This window comes from Pygocentrus nattereri, chromosome 3 (assembly GCF_015220715.1).
Source record: "Pygocentrus nattereri isolate fPygNat1 chromosome 3, fPygNat1.pri, whole genome shotgun sequence".
Taxonomy (NCBI): Eukaryota; Metazoa; Chordata; class Actinopteri; order Characiformes; family Serrasalmidae; genus Pygocentrus; species Pygocentrus nattereri.
The window spans coordinates 7,910,106-7,930,007 of record NC_051213.1 but is presented as its reverse complement, the minus strand read 5'-3'; the positions used below and the strand labels follow the sequence as shown (position 1 = coordinate 7,930,007).

At 39.8% G+C, this 19,902-nt stretch overlaps 1 protein-coding gene across 6 annotated transcripts in view; it reads right to left on the bottom strand.

Annotated features, from left to right (window-relative positions):
* The window catches only part of myo3a (myosin IIIA), a 169,642-nt gene that overhangs the window by 54,724 nt on the left and 95,016 nt on the right, over positions 1-19,902 (bottom strand). For 5 of the 6 annotated variants that reach the window (XM_037536677.1, XM_037536673.1, XM_017705496.2 and 2 more), the window contains exons 8-15: positions 13,195-13,260; positions 10,796-10,951; positions 10,343-10,381; positions 7,241-7,340; positions 5,914-6,030; positions 5,521-5,625; positions 3,828-3,911; positions 525-727 (exon numbers count right to left, since the gene is read on the bottom strand). In XM_037536677.1, the coding sequence (XP_037392574.1) occupies positions 525-727; positions 3,828-3,911; positions 5,521-5,625; positions 5,914-6,030; positions 7,241-7,340; positions 10,343-10,381; positions 10,796-10,951; positions 13,195-13,260 (870 nt within the window). The remainder of the gene's footprint in view (positions 1-524; positions 728-3,827; positions 3,912-5,520; positions 5,626-5,913; positions 6,031-7,240; positions 7,341-10,342; positions 10,382-10,795; positions 10,952-13,194; positions 13,261-19,902) is intronic. The other variant, XM_037536675.1, reaches the window with a different exon arrangement.

Genomic DNA, 19,902 nt, shown 5'->3' with positions numbered 1-19,902 from the left:
GGGCCCATATTTCAGAACTTCAGAACTACATAACTGCTGACACATTCATTTCATAGTAGGTAAAGCATCATTTATAGTGGCCACTAAGTAATAAGTCTTAAGATTAGTAACCGATTAATAATAAGCCTGGAGGTAAACTGGTTAACCAAGCGCAACCAAACAAAAACCGTTCCCTTGAATCGCAGTTTAAGGATTGACCCCCTCTGCTCACATGCAGACCAGCAAGCATGAAACTAATACGTAAGTTATGTAGCCGTGAAAGTGAAGAGCTGAAGTGAGGGCTCACACACAGGCCACGCCTATAACAGAACATAATGGATGTCAATGGACAGGTGCTGAAGCAGCTTCCCATCAGCTTCTATTACACAGGTGCTTTAAGTCAACAGATGTTCTGTTCGTTTCTAAGTGCTCGTACAGCTGCTTAACTATTGTCTATGGTTATCAGCTGTGTAGTGCAGGTGCAGCTGATAGAGATTAGGCAGAAAACAAGCTTTAAGGGGTTAAGCCACAGGCACCACACTCACACAGCTTGGTGAACGACGCGGGACTTCTCCAGGAGGTATTCTGAGATCTGAGCGCCCACCACTGTTCCTCCACACGTGAACTTCATTTCCAGGTACTTCCCGAAGCGGCTGGAGTTATCGTTGATGACCGTGCAGGCGTTCCCGAAGGCCTCCACAAGACTGTTTACTAGTAGGATCTTCTCTTGGAGGGTTCGGTTGTTCGCCTGCAAAGACAAACAGATGCTTCAAAGGTGCTTTATAAGTAGCATTTTATAACAACGCATTCTAAATATTAACATCTGATTTAGCAAAATCCTTTAGATCCTCATATTAATCCAAGCCTAGACCTCTGAAGTCGGGTGTCACGCCTCCATCTCCTCCCCTACTTGTTCTCCAGTGCTTGGCGTCGCCAGCTTACTGGTCATTGCTCTGCCCCAAGCCCCACACCTGTCAGTAATTTCGGGCATCTTTGTAAAACCTCTTGCTCGTAGTTTCTCTGGATCTTTTGACTTACGCCTATTTTCACTCTGACCTTGAACCTGCTTATCCTATATTAGTCTACTTAGTCTCCTACTTTGACTTCGAATGGTTTGATCTTGTTTTTGTGTAAATTTCTTAAGCCGTCTAAAATTGCATCCAATCCCCTGTCATGGCATCACGGCCATAATAAGAACTACAGGTCTAAGCTACTTTGTGTTTGTGGGAAAAATGAATGTCATTTTTTGAACATTTTGAACATTTTGAACATTTTAAACATTTTGAACATTTTAAACATTTTGAACATTTTGAACGTTTTGAACATTTTGAACATTGAGCCGTGAAGAAAACAAATGTTCTGAACCTGATACACTTTGTCCTGTGTGTGTCTTATACCCCATCATTTAATATCATGCAAATTGCCGGCCTACAGTTACTATACAGAGTTAAGCAACCTTATATTGACTTGTTTTAGTAGTTCTGACACTTTATGACTTAATTTGACATAAAAATGGACAAAAGTACACTGAATAGCAAAAAAAAACTACTGAAACCCAAATTGTTGTATTTTGCCCAATTTTATATTATACATTGTGTTACCATGTGCATATTTCCTTGCATATTTCCACTAAGGACATAAGTCCTTAGCGACCTTGTAATGTAGGATCTGGCAACATTCGAAGGAAAATGGTACGGCATATCACTCACACACACACACACACACACACACATACACACACACACACACACACCTGAATTGTTTTTAATGACTCTTTTTACATTAGTCTGTATTTATTGTGTGATTTTATTGTTTTATATTTTATTTATATTATTCAATATTATCATGGCACACAGCGAGGAGGGCCTGGGTTCGATTCCCCGGCCGGGCGGCCAGGGTCCTCTCTGTGTGGAGTTTGCATGTTCTCCCCGTGTCTGCGTGGGTTTCCTCCGGGTTCTCCGGTTTCCTCCCGCAGTCCAAAGACATGCAGTCAGGTCGATTGGACATGCTAAATTGCCCCTGGGTGTGAGTGTGTGAGTGACTGTCTATGTCTGTCTGTCTGCCCTGCGATGGACTGGCGGCCTGTCCAGGGTGTATCCTGCCTTCCGCCCAAAAGACTGCTGGGATAGGCTCCAGCATCCCCCCGCGACCCTGACGGAGAAGCGGCTTAGAAAATGGATGGATGGATGGATGGACTTTGTACAGCACTTTGGCCAACTGACGCTGTTTTTAAAAGTGCTTTATAAATAAATTTGACATTGACATATCATCTAAGCCGCTTATCCTTCTGGGTTGCGGGGGGAGCTGGGGCCCATCCCAGCAGTCACTGGGGGGAAGGCAGGATACACCCTGGACAGGTCACCAGTCCATCTCAGAGCAGACAGACAGACATCCACGCCCACACTCACACCTAGGGGCAGTTTAGCATGTCTTTGGAGTTTTTTGTGGGAGGAAACTGGAGAAACTGGAGAACTGGAGGAACAGAATAACACTGAGTACAGAATGATGACAGGACAGAGGTCTATTGTCATTTTACAACAACAGCAATTCTCTGTTCCTTCACAGAATTTCCTTCACCGCGTCCCATTACAATGAGAAACTGAGAAAATAAAGCATTTTTGCTCATCAGCACTCACACAGCCATAATTAGAAAGAGTAGGGGTGTGTCTGTGTGTGTTAGCTGAGACAATGGCCAGCTTTCTTTCTTTGTGGGATTCATGATTCCTGAAGCGTCCTAAACAGTTTCTGAACAAAGAGTGGGTTTCACCAGATGGGGCCTGTAATAACTCCGAGTTCACATCATCGGGGGAGCTCTTGTGCCCAGTACTCATTTTATCTGGTTGTTTGTTTGTGTACTTGCTTGTCTTATGTTCATACCCCCATCACCTCCACTCCAGAGAGACACTGAAGTAAACTACTGATTTAGTACAGCGAGAAACTTTCAGAGCTACTTTTACAATCACTGATATATAATAATAATAATAATAATAATAATAATAATAATAATAATAATTGTATTTATATTGCACTTTTCATGCTGGTGGCAGCTCAAAGTGCTTTACAGATGGGTGACAAAACACAGTTGTACCAGGAATCATGAGTATTTATTTAGTATCAGAAGAAAATGAAACAGGTCATATTAGAAGATAAACACCTTGAGATTTACAGTTCACTTAAAAGTTAAAGGGATACTTTTTAGATGCTTCTTAAAAGTGTGCACTGAGCTTGACTGTCTAGTCAAAGGTGGACTTGAGTTCCACAATTTAGAAACAGAATAACAGAGTCTCTCCATGTTTTCTGTATTTTACAGAGGGTGTCTGTAAAAGGCTGGAGATTTAAGATTACACGCTGGAACATAAACAGACAGACACTCTGTGATGGGCGCGGTGCTTTAAGGTCATTTTGAGCTTTAAAAACTAGCAGTAGAACCTTAAAATCTATTGATCTATCTATATAAAAAACCACTTCAGTGACTGCGTTTACATGTGAGATAAAACAGAGCTGAGTCTAAGATCACACCCGGGTTTCATACGTCAGGTTTGGTATATGAAGCTAAAGAACCAAGTTTCAATATTTCTCGTTTTTTATGATTTAATTTAATTTTGCGACATCCACTGAGAAATATCTGACACACACTTTGTCAGAAGGAATAGAAATGTATAACGGGGTGTCATCAGCATGGCTATGAAAATGTATATAATGCTTCTTAATGACATCACCTAGAGGTAGCATGTACAAAGAGAAAAGCAAAGGCCCCAAGACTGAACCTGGACTTATTTAAAAGGCCGCTAGCTATATTTTATTTCTTTTAAAATCTAAAAACAGAAAGCCAAAGCTGTTGGCCAGACCTTGCCGAGCACTGTGAGCTGCTGGACCAGCAGGTGGGCGCTCTCTGTCTTCCCTGCACCACTTTCCCCACTGATCACGATGCACTGCGCATAAGGAAGAAAAGCAGGTCAACACAAAGCTCTGAGCATCGATTAAGGACACAGTAGCTTTGGTTAATATGATTTCAAGCTAAAAGTGTCTCATTTTTTGCATCATTAATCATGTTGGTTGTTTGGTTCCTCCCTTGGCTGCATTTTGACACATTTCCAGCTAGGCAGCTACACTGTATGTCCAAAAGTATCCAGACAGCCCTTCTAATGAGTAAATTTAGCCACTAAAGTTTGTATAATCTCCAGAGAAAAGCACTGACCAATAGGAAGGAACACAACACAGAGCAGCTGCACATGAGCCCAAGGTCGAGTGGGCTATGGAGCTGTGTTCTCTGGAGTGGTGGAGCTCCATCCAATACCTTTGGGATGAGTTGGAATGACCCAGTACTGATCGTCCCACATCAGTACCTGACCTCACTAATGCTCTTGTGGATGAATCCAATCAAATCCAAAGCAATGTTCCAACATCTAATGTAAAGCTTTCTCAGAAGAGTGTAGACCGTTATTGCAGCAAAGAGGAACAAACCCCCTATTAACAGATGAAACACTGAATAAACAAGTCATTTTGGATATACACCAATCAGGCATAACATTATGACCACCTCCTTGTATCTACGCTTATTGTCCATTTTATCAGCTCCACTTACTGTATAGCTGCACTCTGTAGTTCTACAGTTACAGACTGTAGTCCATCTGTTTCTCTGATACTCTGTTACCCTGTTCTTCAGTGGTCAGGACCCCCATGGACCTTTACAGAGCAGGTACTATCTGGGTGGTGGATCATTCTCAGCACTGCTGTAACACTGATGTGGTGGTGGTGTGTTAGTGTGTGTTGCGCTGGTCTGAGTGGATCAGACACAGCAGTGCTGCTGGAGTTTTTAAACACCTCAGTGTCACTGCTGGACTGAGAATAGTCCACCAAAAATATCCAACCAACAGTGTCCTGTGGGCAGCGTCCTGTGACCACTGATGAAAGTCTATAGGATGACCAACACAAACTGTGCAGCAGCAGATGAGCTGTCGTCTCTGACTTTACATCTACAAGGTGTCCACTCACTGTCCACTCTATTAGACACTCCTACCTTGTCTGTCCACCTAGATGTAAAGTCAGAGACGACAGCTCATCTGCTGCTGCACAGTTTGTGTTGGTCATCCTCTGGTCCTTCATCAGTGGTCACAGGACGCTGTTGGCTGGATATTTTAGGTTGGTGGACTATTCTCAGTCCAGCAGTGAAAGTGAAGTGTTCAAAAACTCCAGCAGTGCTGTGTCTGATCCACTCAGACCAGCGCAACACACACTAACACACCACCACCACCACGTCAGAGTTGCTGCAGTGCTGAGAATGATCCACCATCCAAACAGTACCTGCTCTGTGAGGGTCCATGGGGGTCCTGACCACTGAAGAACAGGGTAACAGAGTATCAGAGAAACAGATGGACTACAGTCTGTAACTGTAGAACTACAAAGTACATCTAAGTGGAGGTGTAGAAACAAGGAGGGGGTCATAATGTTATGCCTGATCGGTGTGTAGTGCAGCATGACCTCATTTTCCATTCTTTATCAGTTGTGTTATCAAGCCAAAAAGCCAAAGAAGTGTGGTACCTGGTCAGCATTGTAGGACACCATGGCCTGGTATGCAATGTCAGCAACTGCAAATATGTGAGGAGGGTTTGCAGTGCGCTTGGCCCCAATGTACATCTTTGAGTACTGGTAGAGAGAGAACAACGTCATTCAGACATTATGCTCATATACAAACAGCAGAGAAAAAGAGGAAAGAAGATGAAGTGGTAAGGCCCTGAAGCAAGACAGATAATGACTGTCAGGGAAGACAGAGAGAGGGAGAGAGGGAAACGGGGAGAGAGAGGAAAAGAAGGATGAGTCAGTAGATGGGATGCAGTAGGCGCTGAGATGGTGACGATATCCGTAATGAAGCAAGGCCACCTTTGGCCTACGGTGTGCGACAACGCATGCACACATACATACATAAATATATACCTGCTGAGTGTACAGATCCATCTTGTGGAAGGGATTTACTGCAATAAGGATGTCCCCCACGTACGTGTAGATGTGGTCCTTCGTGTAGCGTTTCTGTAGCTGCTCTGTGATTGTATTCTAATGAAGAAGAATCACCGGTTAGACACAGTTACTGCATTGGTTCCCTACACAAAGCAGTTTTACATTAAACAAAATCAGCTCATTTGTCTGTGATGCATTAAAACAGCAGTAAACTGTTTATTTCCCCCCGACTACATCTGGCATTTACATTTAAGGAATAGTTTCGGGAAAAATCCAATCTATAAAGACTAGTTTACACATTTCCAGAACTTTTAAAAAACAATTTATTTTGTTAATTATAATTTTGAAAGCCTTATTTTTCATTGACCCACACATTAATATTAAGCCATGCTATAGTATATTATCATATATTATGCTACTATTATATACTATTATTATGGCACTATTTGACAAAAAAAAAAGGACAAAGCTACATTGCATAGCTAAAAGCAGAAGTAGAAGCCGCGTTGAAGCTTGAGGAATTTTGCCCATTTTTATATACAGTAGCGTATTATAAACTGTGTTAAATTGGATTTTTGGCCAAACTATTTCTTTAATGCAGGATTTCATGAGTCCAGTGCTGCAAGGCAACATTTACTGAACAGTTTAGCACTTTGCCTGTTCTAATACTTATGCCTCAGCTCAAGAAAGGGTGAATTATTAGCCGATGAGGTGAATCAGCTGTGTCAGAGCAGGAAAAACTCAGACTGGATATTAACTACACTGACCCAAAGAAGTCACAGTTAATACGCCTGTGGATATTTTGCACCTATATACTACTTAAGGCCACCCAAGACAGATTCCACGTTGTCCCAGCATATCAGCTGCCACTATCACTCCAAGGACATGAAAATAAAGTGAGCATCGAATTCCCCGCAGCCAGCCCCTCAGCTTAAATGGATGGAGAAAATACATCTCCAGGTGTCTGAGCGATTAATATCTTTCAATACGTCAATGGGAGCCGTCGTGTTGATAAATCACCACAAATGCGTTTTTCCACAAACAAACTGTTATTGTTCTCTAATCTGTTTGCTCATTCATTCATCTGACGTTTAAAAAAACAGGGCTGCTGAGGCAAGTTATCCTCGCTTGACAGTCTCATTGGAAATGCAGGGAAGACAGAAAAACCATATTGAAAAACTCGTTTTTACAAGAACATCAGATGTGCAGAAGGGGAAGGGGGCATTCAGCGTTATCACACTTGTCTATAGTGCTATGTAAAGCTGCTCCAAACTGCTCAGATGCTCTGCCAGAAGTATAAACATACTTCATCAAGCACTTCAAGGATTGCCAGGTCATCCACATCGTCCAGTGCCTGGCTGTGAGACTTCATGTTGCTGCCTTTTTTAGTGTGGATCCTCTCATGCCTGAAACAAAAAACGCCCATTACAACAAGACAGTGATGTGAACACAACATGAAAGAATGTGTTACATGAATGAATATAATTAAAGAGGCAAGATGATGTTAGGAGCTACAGTGATTCAAAGATGATTGTGTGTCCATCTGAAGTAAAATTTAGGGGCCTTTATCATGAAAACTGAATTGTCCTCACTTTTTTTTCTTTTCTTTTTTTTTAATAAAAGAGTTTGATGTACTATATGAAGACTGTTTCGAACCCTTCTTTCTCTTCCCAGTTCACAGAGTCCATGTGAAAACTAAGCTGTGAAAACAGCCTGTTTTGAATCCATTGTTTCTGTGATGTCACAAAAAGCAGCGCATTTAAATACATCAATATTCAGCCTATAATATAGATAAAATACAAGAAGACTGTAGGACACAGGCCCTTCAAACCAGTGACTGAGCTTGGTATTCGAAGAACTACCATTTTAACCACAGTCATTCGGAGTCTATTTTCCAGTAACATTGCAATGTAATGTAAATATTATAGCAGTCTCACGAGTCCAGCCTCTTATGTTGAGGTCAGTGATGAAGGTGGTCTACAACATCTACAGTACAGTCAGCCACTAAGCTATCTCTATGTTGCGGTCAGTAAAGATGATCTACATCTACAATAACTTATAAGTCTCATAAGTCCAGCTTCTTATGTTGAGGTCAGTGTTGAAGATGATCTACATCATCTATTATAATCACATCCACCGAGATAATTCAATATTGAGGTCAGTGTTGAAGGTGGTCTACAACATGTACAATAATCACATCCACTGAGTTAGATCTATAGTGAGGTCAGTGTTGAAGGTGGTCTACAACATGTAATATAATGTAAATATTATAGCAGTCTCATGAGACCAGCTTCTTAGGTTGAGGTCACTGTTGAAGGTGGTCTGCAACATCTACACTAATCACAGCCACTGAGTTAGATCTATATTGAGGTCAGTGTTGAAGGTGGTCTACAACATCTACAATAATCACATCCACTGAGTTAGATCTATAGTGAGGTCAGTGTTGAAGGTGGTCTACAACATGTAATATAATGTAAATATTATAGCAGTCTCATGAGACCAGCTTCTTAGGTTGAGGTCACTGTTGAAGGTGGTCTGCAACATCTACACTAATCACAGCCACTGAGTTAGATCTATATTGAGGTCAGTGTTGAAGGTGGTCTACAACATCTACAATAATCACATCCACTGAGTTAGATCTATAGTGAGGTCAGTGTTGAAGGTGGTCTACAACATGTAATATAATGTAAATATTATAGCAGTCTCATGAGACCAGCTTCTTAGGTTGAGGTCAGTGTTGAAGGTGGTCTGCAACATCTACACTAATCACAGCCACTGAGTTAGATCTATATTGAGGTCAGTGTTGAAGGTGGTCTACAACATCTACAATAATCACATCCACTGAGTTAGATCTATAGTGAGGTCAGTGTTGAAGGTGGTCTACAACATGTAATATAATGTAAATATTATAGCAGTCTCATGAGACCAGCTTCTTAGGTTGAGGTCAGTGTTGAAGGTGGTCTGCAACATCTACACTAATCACAGCCACTGAGTTAGATCTATATTGAGGTCAGTGTTGAAGGTGGTCTACAACATCTACAATAATCACATCCACTGAGTTAGATCTATAGTGAGGTCAGTGTTGAAGGTGGTCTACAACATGTAATATAATGTAAATATTATAGCAGTCTCATGAGACCAGCTTCTTAGGTTGAGGTCAGTGTTGAAGGTGGTCTGCAACATCTACACTAATCACAGCCACTGAGTTAGATCTATATTGAGGTCAGTGTTGAAGGTGGTCTACAACATCTACAATAATCACATCCACTGAGTTAGATTTATAGTGAGGTTAGTGTTGAAGGTGGTCTACAACATGTAATATAAGGTAAATATTATAGCAGTCTCATGAGACCAGCTTCTTATGTTGAGGTCAGTGTTGAAGGTGGTCTGCAACATCTACACTAATCACAGCCACTGAGTTAATACTATGTTGAGGTCAGTGTTGAAGGTGGTCTACAATTTTTACAATAATAACATTCACCAAGTTAGTTCTCCGTTGAGGTCAGTGGTGAAGGTGGTCTACAACATCTTCAAGACAGTTAGCCACTAAGCTATCTCTATCTTGAGGTCAGTGTTGAAGGTAATCTACATCTCCAATAATCACAGCCACTGAGTTAGTTCAATGTTGAGGTCAGTCTACAACACCTTGAATAACCACAGCCACTGAGTTAATTCTCTGTTGAGGTCAGTCTACAACACCTACGATAACCACAGCCACTGAGTTAATTCTCTGCTGAGGTCAGTCTACAACACCTACGATAACCACAGCCACTGAGTTCATTCTCTGTTGAGGTCAGTGCTCAAGCACCAGTCAGGTTCTAAAACCCATAAAATTCTAGTAATTAAAAAAGCTAGAGATCAGTTTCCATAATTCAAATGATAAATGAAAAACCTTGAACACTGGTCTCATTTAGATGGTGGTCAGTGTTAGCATTATTTGACCAAAGCCTTTTTAAACTCCCCTTTTCTCAGAACACAGCTTAGCTTTGTTGGAGCGGGGTAGCAGACAAAGCACACCTGATGTACTGACCAAGGTAAAAGACAACCTTCACAGGTAAAAGAGCCTTCACAGAACTCAGAGAAATAAAGTCAGAGGTGACTGGTTCTGCCAGATCATGACTTCAAGATCATTTTAGACTGACCAGCTGTCTTTAACTGTCATATCATTCACTTAATAACAACTTCAACTAGAATAACAAGGCTGATACAAACTAGTACACACTAGCAGCAATCAACACGACTCAAAAGGCAATGTTAGTACAAAAGATTTAGAAGCTACAGAACTACACATAGCAAGTGTCTGTTTAGGGAAAACCGACATATTCTAAGTGATTTAAAAGTGAACAGTTGCAGTTAGTGAAGTGAAAGCTAATAAGTTCTAGCCTACTTCCTTGTGATGATCTCCTACCTGTCATTACTGTCTCTCCTCTCAGTCTTTCCATGATGGCTTAAACAACAGAAATAATGTGAACATCTTAGAAGCACAGTACGATACTGAGCTTTCAGCAGCCAAAACCTTAAACTGGTCAGACGACATTAAGGCCTTTTGTGCTCCGACAAAGGAAGCGCCAGCCCCAGGGACTGGACACCTTTCAGCCTTCATATGGACAGGGCTTTATCCAATGTCACACTACAATGAAATGCAAGATCCATACCTATCACAGTTTAAGAACAGAATGATGGGAGTTACTCTGGAGTTCGTTTTCAGGAAATACCAAACATTTGCTGATTCACAGGACTAATAAAGCTACGTAACGGGAGCTGCTCTAACACTCAAGGTACATAAAGAAGTTGTTCCTGCTTCTTAGAACTCATTTTAGCTCTGAAACTGGCTTACAGTGCAGCTTCCAGGGCAAAGTACCTGGTTTTCTCAATGACTCCCATCTGCTGATTGAGGTCGATGAGCTCCATCAGCTGTTTCTGTAGAGTCTTCTCTCGGCCTGCAATCTGTTTGATGAAGGCATGCTGGAGCAGATCCTGCACGTTCGGCCGCAGCTCAAAGTCCTTGATTAGACACCTGCACCGAGTCACACCGTCGTCCCGTACATTATCTCACCAGATTTCAGATGTTTGTAAATATGTACACTGTCATATTAATAAGTCCAGGTATTACAGCATGCCCAGTTTTAACTTACCCAGATTGAAATACTACAGGCTTAAAGAGAAAATATTGTAAGCTTTTAGCTACTCACTAGAAAGTATTTTAAGGTATTTTATTCTACATTTAAGCTTTTTGGGAACATCAGTTAAAGAATAATATACTGGAATTATTTATATTTTGATACGTTCTGTGCCTCAAGATTTGATCACCACATTTTATATCCATATTTTGAAGATTGAGCACTCCTGGTCAAATATATTTTGTTGATTATCTGAGTGAAAATAAATGAACATCTTCTGCAAAGAACAAGTTTAAATAGGGCATTTCCTGTAAAATTTAATATAGAGTTTCTATTGGCAGAGAAACGTATTGGGAAAAAAAATAAAACATAAAACTTGCTGTAAAAATCTTTCGCAATCCCCCCCACCAGTGTGTTAAATTGACCAATATATAGAAACTGTGCACAACATTTACAGAAAAAAGTGCCATATTTAAGTGTGTTAACTTATTTTCACTTAAAACATCAACAAAACGTCGTTTGGCCAGAGCATCCAAACATTTGCATATGCCTGTAGCTGTGCCTACCTATATTTTCTTCTATATTTAAGCTTTTTGGGAACATCAGTCACTATATGAAGAATAATATACTGTAATTATTTATATCTCGATAAACTCTATGCCTCAAGGTTTGATCACCATACTTCAAAGCCAAGGCATTCTGGATGTTGATGTTATTATAACTTTAGTCTCAGTTATATGGTTTTTAAAATCTTCTACAGTCCCGCTCATCATTCTGGACACATCTACTATCTAGCTGAAGCCTATAAATGTGTTGAGCAGCAGCATCATATTAGAATTGCTTCAGACATTTTCCTGCAAAAACACTGGTTTTAAATGATTGAAAACACTGATTTTTAACTTGAGTGGTGATTTGAGTATTAGTGTAGTTTAGAGGGGTTACAAATATTACAGTACATTTTAAAGAGGAACGCAATATGAGGTTCCGAAGAATCATCAAAACGGTTCCAAGATGGCCAGTAAAAGAGAACTCAGAATAAAAAGAAACTGCGATTAGGACTCCACTCAAAGGTGTTAATCCTCTTACGAACTGCAGGTGGTCCTGGCACTGTCTAGTATAACTATACAGTTGTATCCAAAGGTTTGAGCACCCCTGGTCAAATGACATGCTTTGATGCCGATTTAAAAGAAAATAAGGTAGGTGCCACATCCTCTATGGAGAATGCGCTTACATACGTCTTTGTCTTGGAAATGTTAATGGACAGTTTCTATTTGCAGTGTAACCTATTGAAAAAAAATATAAAAAGTGCTGTAATTTTTTTTTTTGCACAGTCTACATTCTGCACCCCCCCCCCAAAAAAAAAGATTAAATTCAGCAAACAAATAGAAATTGTGCACAATGTGTTAAATTAACCACTACATAAAAATAATTCACTAACATTTACAGAAAAAAGATGTGCTAACTTATTTTTACTTAAAACATCAAAAAAGACGTTATTTGGCCAAAGCATCCAAACATTCATGACTGTAGCTACTACACCCATAACTTTAACTATACCACTATAACTATGCACCAATCAGGCATAACATCAAGACCACCTCCTTGTTTCTACACTCGTTGTCCATCTTATCAGCTCCACTTACTGTATAGCTGCACTTTGTAGTTCTACAGTTACAGACTGTAGTCCATCTGTTTCTCTGATACTCTGTTACCCCCTTTTACCCTGTTCTTCAGTGGTCAGGACCCCCCCATGGACCCCCATTTTATCAGCACTGCTGTGTCTGATCCACTCAGACCAGCTGCAACACACACTAACGCACCACCACCACGTCAGTGTTACTGCAGTACTGAGAATGATCCACCACCCAAATAGTACCTGCTCTGTGAGGGTCCATGGAGCACTGATGGACTACAGTCTGTAACTGTAGAACTACAAAGAGCAGCTATACAGTAAGAGGAGCTGATAAATGGACTGTGAGCGTAGAAACAAGGAGGTGGACACAATGTTACGCCTGATCGGTGTATATATAATAATAACTGCCTGTAACTGATCTTGATTCAGTTAGAAAGTTGAAAAATGTTCTTCTGTTTTAGATCATCTCCCACACCAACTTAACATGGACCGGCAGATTTCACTTACTTGCAAATGAAATCGTTGAACTGATCAGACCAGATCTCTGGCTGGTGCAGAGTCGGAGGAGGGTTCCTGTTTGGGAAGGAAAAGCGAGAGATAAGAGAAGATAAGAATTCCTCTTCTGCGATGGTGCAGAGAACCAGCTGCTCAGAGGAAAAAGATCATGTTCAAGAGCATAAAAACTCCCCAGTGTGTGACTACTGCAACAAAAGCACACAAAAAAAAAGCTGCCTGACAAACTTTGTGTGTACGGAGTTTTCTAATGATCAGAGCTGTGCTGACTGAACATTGTCCTATATGCATTGCGTAGTAATGTATTCTGTTACAATACAGTAACTTATTCAGAGTATATTTAAAATGCATCTTGATAAGACAACACTTTGGTGTGAAGCTGATTTAATTCACACTGTTCCTCACTCTTACTGGTTGTATGTTTTACTCATCTCACTCTTTCAAAGAAAAATGTACAAATCAATGAATGAATAAAGGAAGTACAGAAATCCTCAACATAATAATAATAATAATAATAAATACTATAATGATATTTAATTATTATTATAATATTATTATAATATGTCAGTACACACAGAAGTGGCACCACACCTCCAAATGTGATGGGGAAAAATTTCTTTATTATTTAAATAAATAAATAAATAAATACACAAACATGCAGTTGACTGAGTGACAAAAAGCAAGTAGGCCAATGAATGGCTAACCAAAACTACCGTTCATGTCATGCTAATATCATATCTTTAAAAACCCGCTCATGAACGGCGTCAGGGACTTGACTTCACTGAGTTCGATGACTGATCACATTGATTTATCAGTCTACTCAGGCTTTAGCAGAGCTCAGTAACACTGATTAATAACTGATCACATTGATTTATCAGTCTACTCAGGCTTTAGCAGAGCTCAGTAACACTGAGATTAATAACTGATCACATTGATTTATCTGTCTACTCAGGCTTTAGCAGAGCTCAGTAACGCTGAGATTAATAACTGATCACATTGATTTATCAGTCTACTCAGGCTTTAGCAGAGCTCAGTAACACTGAGATTAATAACTGATCACATTGATTTATCTGTCTACTCAGGCTTTAGCAGAGCTCAGTAACTCTGACATTAATAACTGATCACATTGATTTATCAGTCTACTCAGGCTTTAGCAGAGCTCAGTAACGCTGAGATTAATAACTGATCACATTGATTTATCAGTCTACTCAGGCTTTAGCAGAGCTCAGTAACACTGAGATTAATAACTGATCACATTGATTTATCTGTCTACTCAGGCTTTAGCAGAGCTCAGTAACGCTGAGATTAATAACTGATCACACTGATTTATCAGTCTACTCAGGCTTTAGCAGAGCTCAGTAACACTGAGATTAATAACCGATCACATTGATTTATCAGTCTACTCAGGCTTTAGCAGAGCTCAGTAACACTGAGATTAATAACTGATCACATTGATTTATCAGTCTACTCAGGCTTTAGCAGAGCTCAGTAACACTGAGATTAATAACTGATCACATTGATTTATCAGTCTACTCAGGCTTTAGCAGAGCTCAGTAACACTGAGATTAATAACTGATCACATTGATTTATCAGTCTACTCAGGCTTTAGCAGAGCTCAGTAACACTGAGATTAATAACTGATCACATTGATTTATCAGTCTACTCAGGCTTTAGCAGAGCTCAGTAACACTGAGATTAATAACCGATCACATTGATTTATCAGTCTACTCAGGCTTTAGCAGAGCTCAGTAACGCTGAGATTAATAACTGATCACATTGATTTATCAGTCTACTCAGGCTTTAGCAGAGCTCAGTAACGCTGAGATTAATAACTGATCACATTGATTTATCAGTCTACTCAGGCTTTAGCAGAGCTCAGTAACGCTGAGATTAATAACTGATCACATTGATTTATCAGTCTACTCAGGCTTTAGCAGAGCTCAGTAACACTGAGATTAATAACTGATCACATTGATTTATCAGTCTACTCAGGCTTTAGCAGAGCTCAGTAACACTGACATTAATAACCGATCACATTGATTTATCAGTCTACTCAGGCTTTAGCAGAGCTCAGTAACACTGAGATTAATAACTGATCACATTGATTTATCAGTCTACTCAGGCTTTAGCAGAGCTCAGTAACACTGAGATTAATAACTGATCACATTGATTTATCAGTCTACTCAGGCTTTAGCAGAGCTCAGTAACACTGAGATTAATAACTGATCACATTGATTTATCAGTCTACTCAGGCTTTAGCAGAGCTCAGTAACACTGAGATTAATAACTGATCACATTGATTTATCAGTCTACTCAGGCTTTAGCAGAGCTCAGTAACACTGAGATTAATAACTGATCACATTGATTTATCAGTCTACTCAGGCTTTAGCAGAGCTCAGTAACACTGAGATTAATAACTGATCACATTGATTTATCTGTCTACTCAGGCTTTAGCAGAGCTCAGTAACGCTGAGATTAATAACCGATCACATTGATTTATCAGTCTACTCAGGCTTTAGCAGAGCTCAGTAACACTGAGATTAATAACTGATCACATTGATTTATCAGTCTACTCAGGCTTTAGCAGAGCTCAGTAACACTGAGATTAATAACTGATCACATTGATTTATCAGTCTACTCAGGCTTTAGCAGAGCTCAGTAACGCTGAGATTAATAACTGATCACATTGATTTATCAGTCTACTCAGGCTTTAGCAGAGCTCAGAAACACTGAGATTAATAACTGATCACATTGATTTATCAGTCTACTCAGGCTTTAGCAGAGCTCAGTAACACTGAGATTAATAACTGATCACATTGATTCATCAGTCTACTCAGGCTTTAGCAGAGCTCAGTAACACTGAGATTAATAACTGATCACATTGATTTATCAGTCTACTCAGGCTTTAGCAGAGCTCAGTAACACTGAGATTAATAACCGATCACATTGATTTATCAGTCTACTCTGGCTTTAGCAGAGCTCAGTAACGCTGAGATTAATAACTGATCACATTGATTTATCAGTCTACTCAGGCTTTAGCAGAGCTCAGTAATGCTGAGATTAATAACTGATCACATTGATTTATCAGTCTACTCAGGCTTTAGCAGAGCTCAGTAACACTGAGATTAATAACCGATCACATTGATTTATCAGTCTACTCAGGCTTTAGCAGAGCTCAGTAACACTGAGATTAATAACTGATCACATTGATTTATCAGTCTACTCAGGCTTTAGCAGAGCTCAGTAACACTGAGATTAATAACTGATCACATTGATTTATCAGTCTACTCAGGCTTTAGCAGAGCTCAGTAACACTGAGATTAATAACCGATCACACTGATTTATCAGTCTACTCAGGCTTTAGCAGAGCTCAGTAACGCTGAGATTAATAACTGATCACATTGATTTATCAGTCTACTCAGGCTTTAGCAGAGCTCAGTAATGCTGAGATTAATAACTGATCACATTGATTTATCAGTCTACTCAGGCTTTAGCAGAGCTCAGTAACACTGAGATTAATAACCGATCACATTGATTTATCAGTCTACTCAGGCTTTAGCAGAGCTCAGTAACACTGAGATTAATAACTGATCACATTGATTTATCAGTCTACTCAGGCTTTAGCAGAGCTCAGTAACACTGAGATTAATAACTGATCACATTGATTTATCAGTCTACTCAGGCTTTAGCAGAGCTCAGTAACACTGAGATTAATAACCGATCACATTGATTTATCAGTCTACTCAGGCTTTAGCAGAGCTCAGTAACACTGAGATTAATAACCGATCACATTGATTCATCAGTCTACTCAGACTTTAGCAGAGCTCAGTAACACTGAGATTAATAACAGGATTAAGATCAAATATAGCTGATCAGGCAAGACATGTTTGCTTTGCCCCACATTAGCCAAGTGATCATAAAAGCTGCTCCTACTGTTTACGGCCATGCAAAGTACTTCTGTTTGTTTTTCTACATACGCAGGTCTATTTGAGATTACCTGATGCAGACTGAGGCAGTTTCAGGCATTCTGTTCACACAGTGCTGACTCAGGGTTTATACGTTTTCATTCATTGCTGGCTACATTAGCCTCGTAGCTCCCGTGCAGAACTAAGGAAAGCCAACTTTAAACACTAGTCACATCCTGACTGGCTGACCGCATTTGAGATGAGGAGAAAACTGTGAATCTGAGTTTTTGTCTAATTATTCTTTTAATTCAAGTTCATTACTCTGCTTTAAATACGGCAAAACATGCCACACAACAAAACACTTGTGGTACCAAGAGCTCCCAAAAAGCTTTGGCCTTACCATTCAGATAAGCACATAGATAGACACTTAACAGCGTCCCTAAGGACCTGACAAGCCCACACTGCTGCAGAACAATTGCACTAATTAGACATAATTTAGTGTCCTGCGTAAAGAGCCTTTTAGCAGAGGCAGCCGAACCTTCGGCGAGGCACTCCAGGCGAATGGCCGCTGCGTTCATCCCTCTCTCTTCTGTCCCGTGACAGCGATTAATTACACTAATGGCGAGGGGGGGCATACATCTCCTGCTTATCACATGCTACACCCTGCAAAGACAGGGGGCTTGACAGACGGTTTAAAAACGAGTTTTGTCCCCCAAGCGCTCAGACTATTAAAACGCTTTCTTATCAGGAGGACAAAACACAGCCTGAGAAAAAACACAAGCCCAGCTGAAAAACAAGGCAAGAGATCTGCAGTTGAAAGCTCTTTGAGTTCTTTGTAAATTCCCTGCTCAAAAGGGCATTTAGTATCGAGCTGACGTGCATTCACTTCTCTTCCTTTCGCAGTCATGACACTAAAGAAGAGCTACAGTGAAAACATAATGACTCACAGCACAAACAGACGCTCACGTCAAACACAGGTAAACACGAAGGAACGGCTTCAACTGAAAAGACTCAGGACTCAGACGATCAGCTCAGCTAGAAACACGCGTTACACAGACGAGCTCAGTGACGGTAACGGAGACACACACTGCCTTTCACCTGCCTTTCCTTTCCTTCTTTCTTTCTTTTTCATCTGCCTTTCCTTTCCTTCTTTCTCTCTTTTTCACCTGCCTATCCTTTCCTTCTTTCTCTCTTTTTCACCTGCCTATCCTTTCCTTCTTTCTTTCTTTTTCACCTGCCTTTCCTTTCCTTCTTTCTCTCTTTTTCTTTCTCTCTTTTTCACCTGCCTATCCTTTCCTTCTTTCTTTCTTTTTCACCTGTCTTTCCTTTCCTTCTTTCTTTCTTTTTCACCTGCCTTTCCTTTCCTTCTTTCTCTCTTTTTCACCTGCCTTTCCTTTCTCTTTCTTTCTTTCTTTCTTTCATCTGCCTATCCTTTCTTTCTTCATCTGCCTATCCTTTCTTTTTCCTTTCTCTTTCTTTCATCTGCCTATCCTTTCTTTCTTTCTCTCTTTTTCATCTGCCTATCCTTTCCTTCTTTCTTTCTTTTTCATCTGCCTATCCTTTCTTTCTTTCGCTTTCTTTCATCTGCCTATCCTTTCTTTCTTCATCTGCCTATCCTTTCTTTTTCCTTTCTCTTTCTTTCATCTGCCTATCCTTTCTTTCTTTCTCTCTTTTTCATCTGCCTATCCTTTCTTTCTTTCTCTCTTTTTCATCTGCCTATCCTTTCTTTCTTTCTTTCTTTCTCTCTTTTTCATCTGCCTATCCTTTCTTTCTTTCTTTCTTTCTCTCTTTTTCATCTGCCTATCCTTTCTTTCTTTCTTTCTCTCTTTTTCATCTGCCTATCCTTTCTTTCTTTCTTTCTCTCTTTTTCATCTGCCTATCCTTTCTTTCTTTCTTTCTTTCTTTCTTTCTCTCTTTTTCATCTGCCTATCCTTTCTTTCTTTCTTTCTTTCTCTCTTTTTCATCTGCCTATCCTTTCTTTCTTTCTTTCTTTCTCTCTTTTTCATCTGCCTATCCTTTCTTTCTTTCTTTCTTTCCCTCTTTTTCATCTGCCTATCCTTTCTTTCTTTCTTTCTTTCTTTCTTTCTTTCTTTCTTTCTTTCTTTCTTTCTCTCTTTTTCATATGCCTATCCTTTCTTTCTTTCTTTCTCTCTTTTTCATCTGCCTATCCTTTCTTTCTTTCTTTCTTTCTCTCTTTTTCATCTGCCTATCCTTTCTTTCTTTTTCTTTCTTTCTTTCTTTCTTTCTCACTTTTTCATCTGCCTATCCTTTTTTCTTTCTCTCTTTTTCATCTGCCTATCCTTTCTTTCTTTCTTTCTTTCTCTCTTTTTCATCTGCCTATCCTTTCCTTCTTTCTTTTTCACCTGCCTATCCTTTCTTTCTTTCTCTTTTTCATCTGCCTATCCTTTCTTTCCTTCTTCATCTGCCTATCCTTTCTTTCCTTCTTCATCTGCCTATCCTTTCTTTCTTTCTCTTTTTCATCTGCCTATCCTTTCTTTCTTTCTCTTTTTCATCTGCCTATCCTTTCTTTCCTTCTTCATCTGCCTATCCTTTCTTTCCTTCTTCATCTGCCTATCCTTTCTTTCTTTCTCTTTTTCATCTGCCTATCCTTTCTTTCTTTCTCTTTTTCATCTGCCTATCCTTTCTTTCTTTCTTTTTCATCTGCCTATCCTTTCTTTCTTCATCTGCCTATCCTTTCTTTTTCCTTTCTCTTTCTTTCATCTGCCTATCCTTTCTTTCTTCGTCTGCCTATCCTTTCTTTCTTTCTTTCTTTCATCTGCCTATCCTTTCTTTCTTT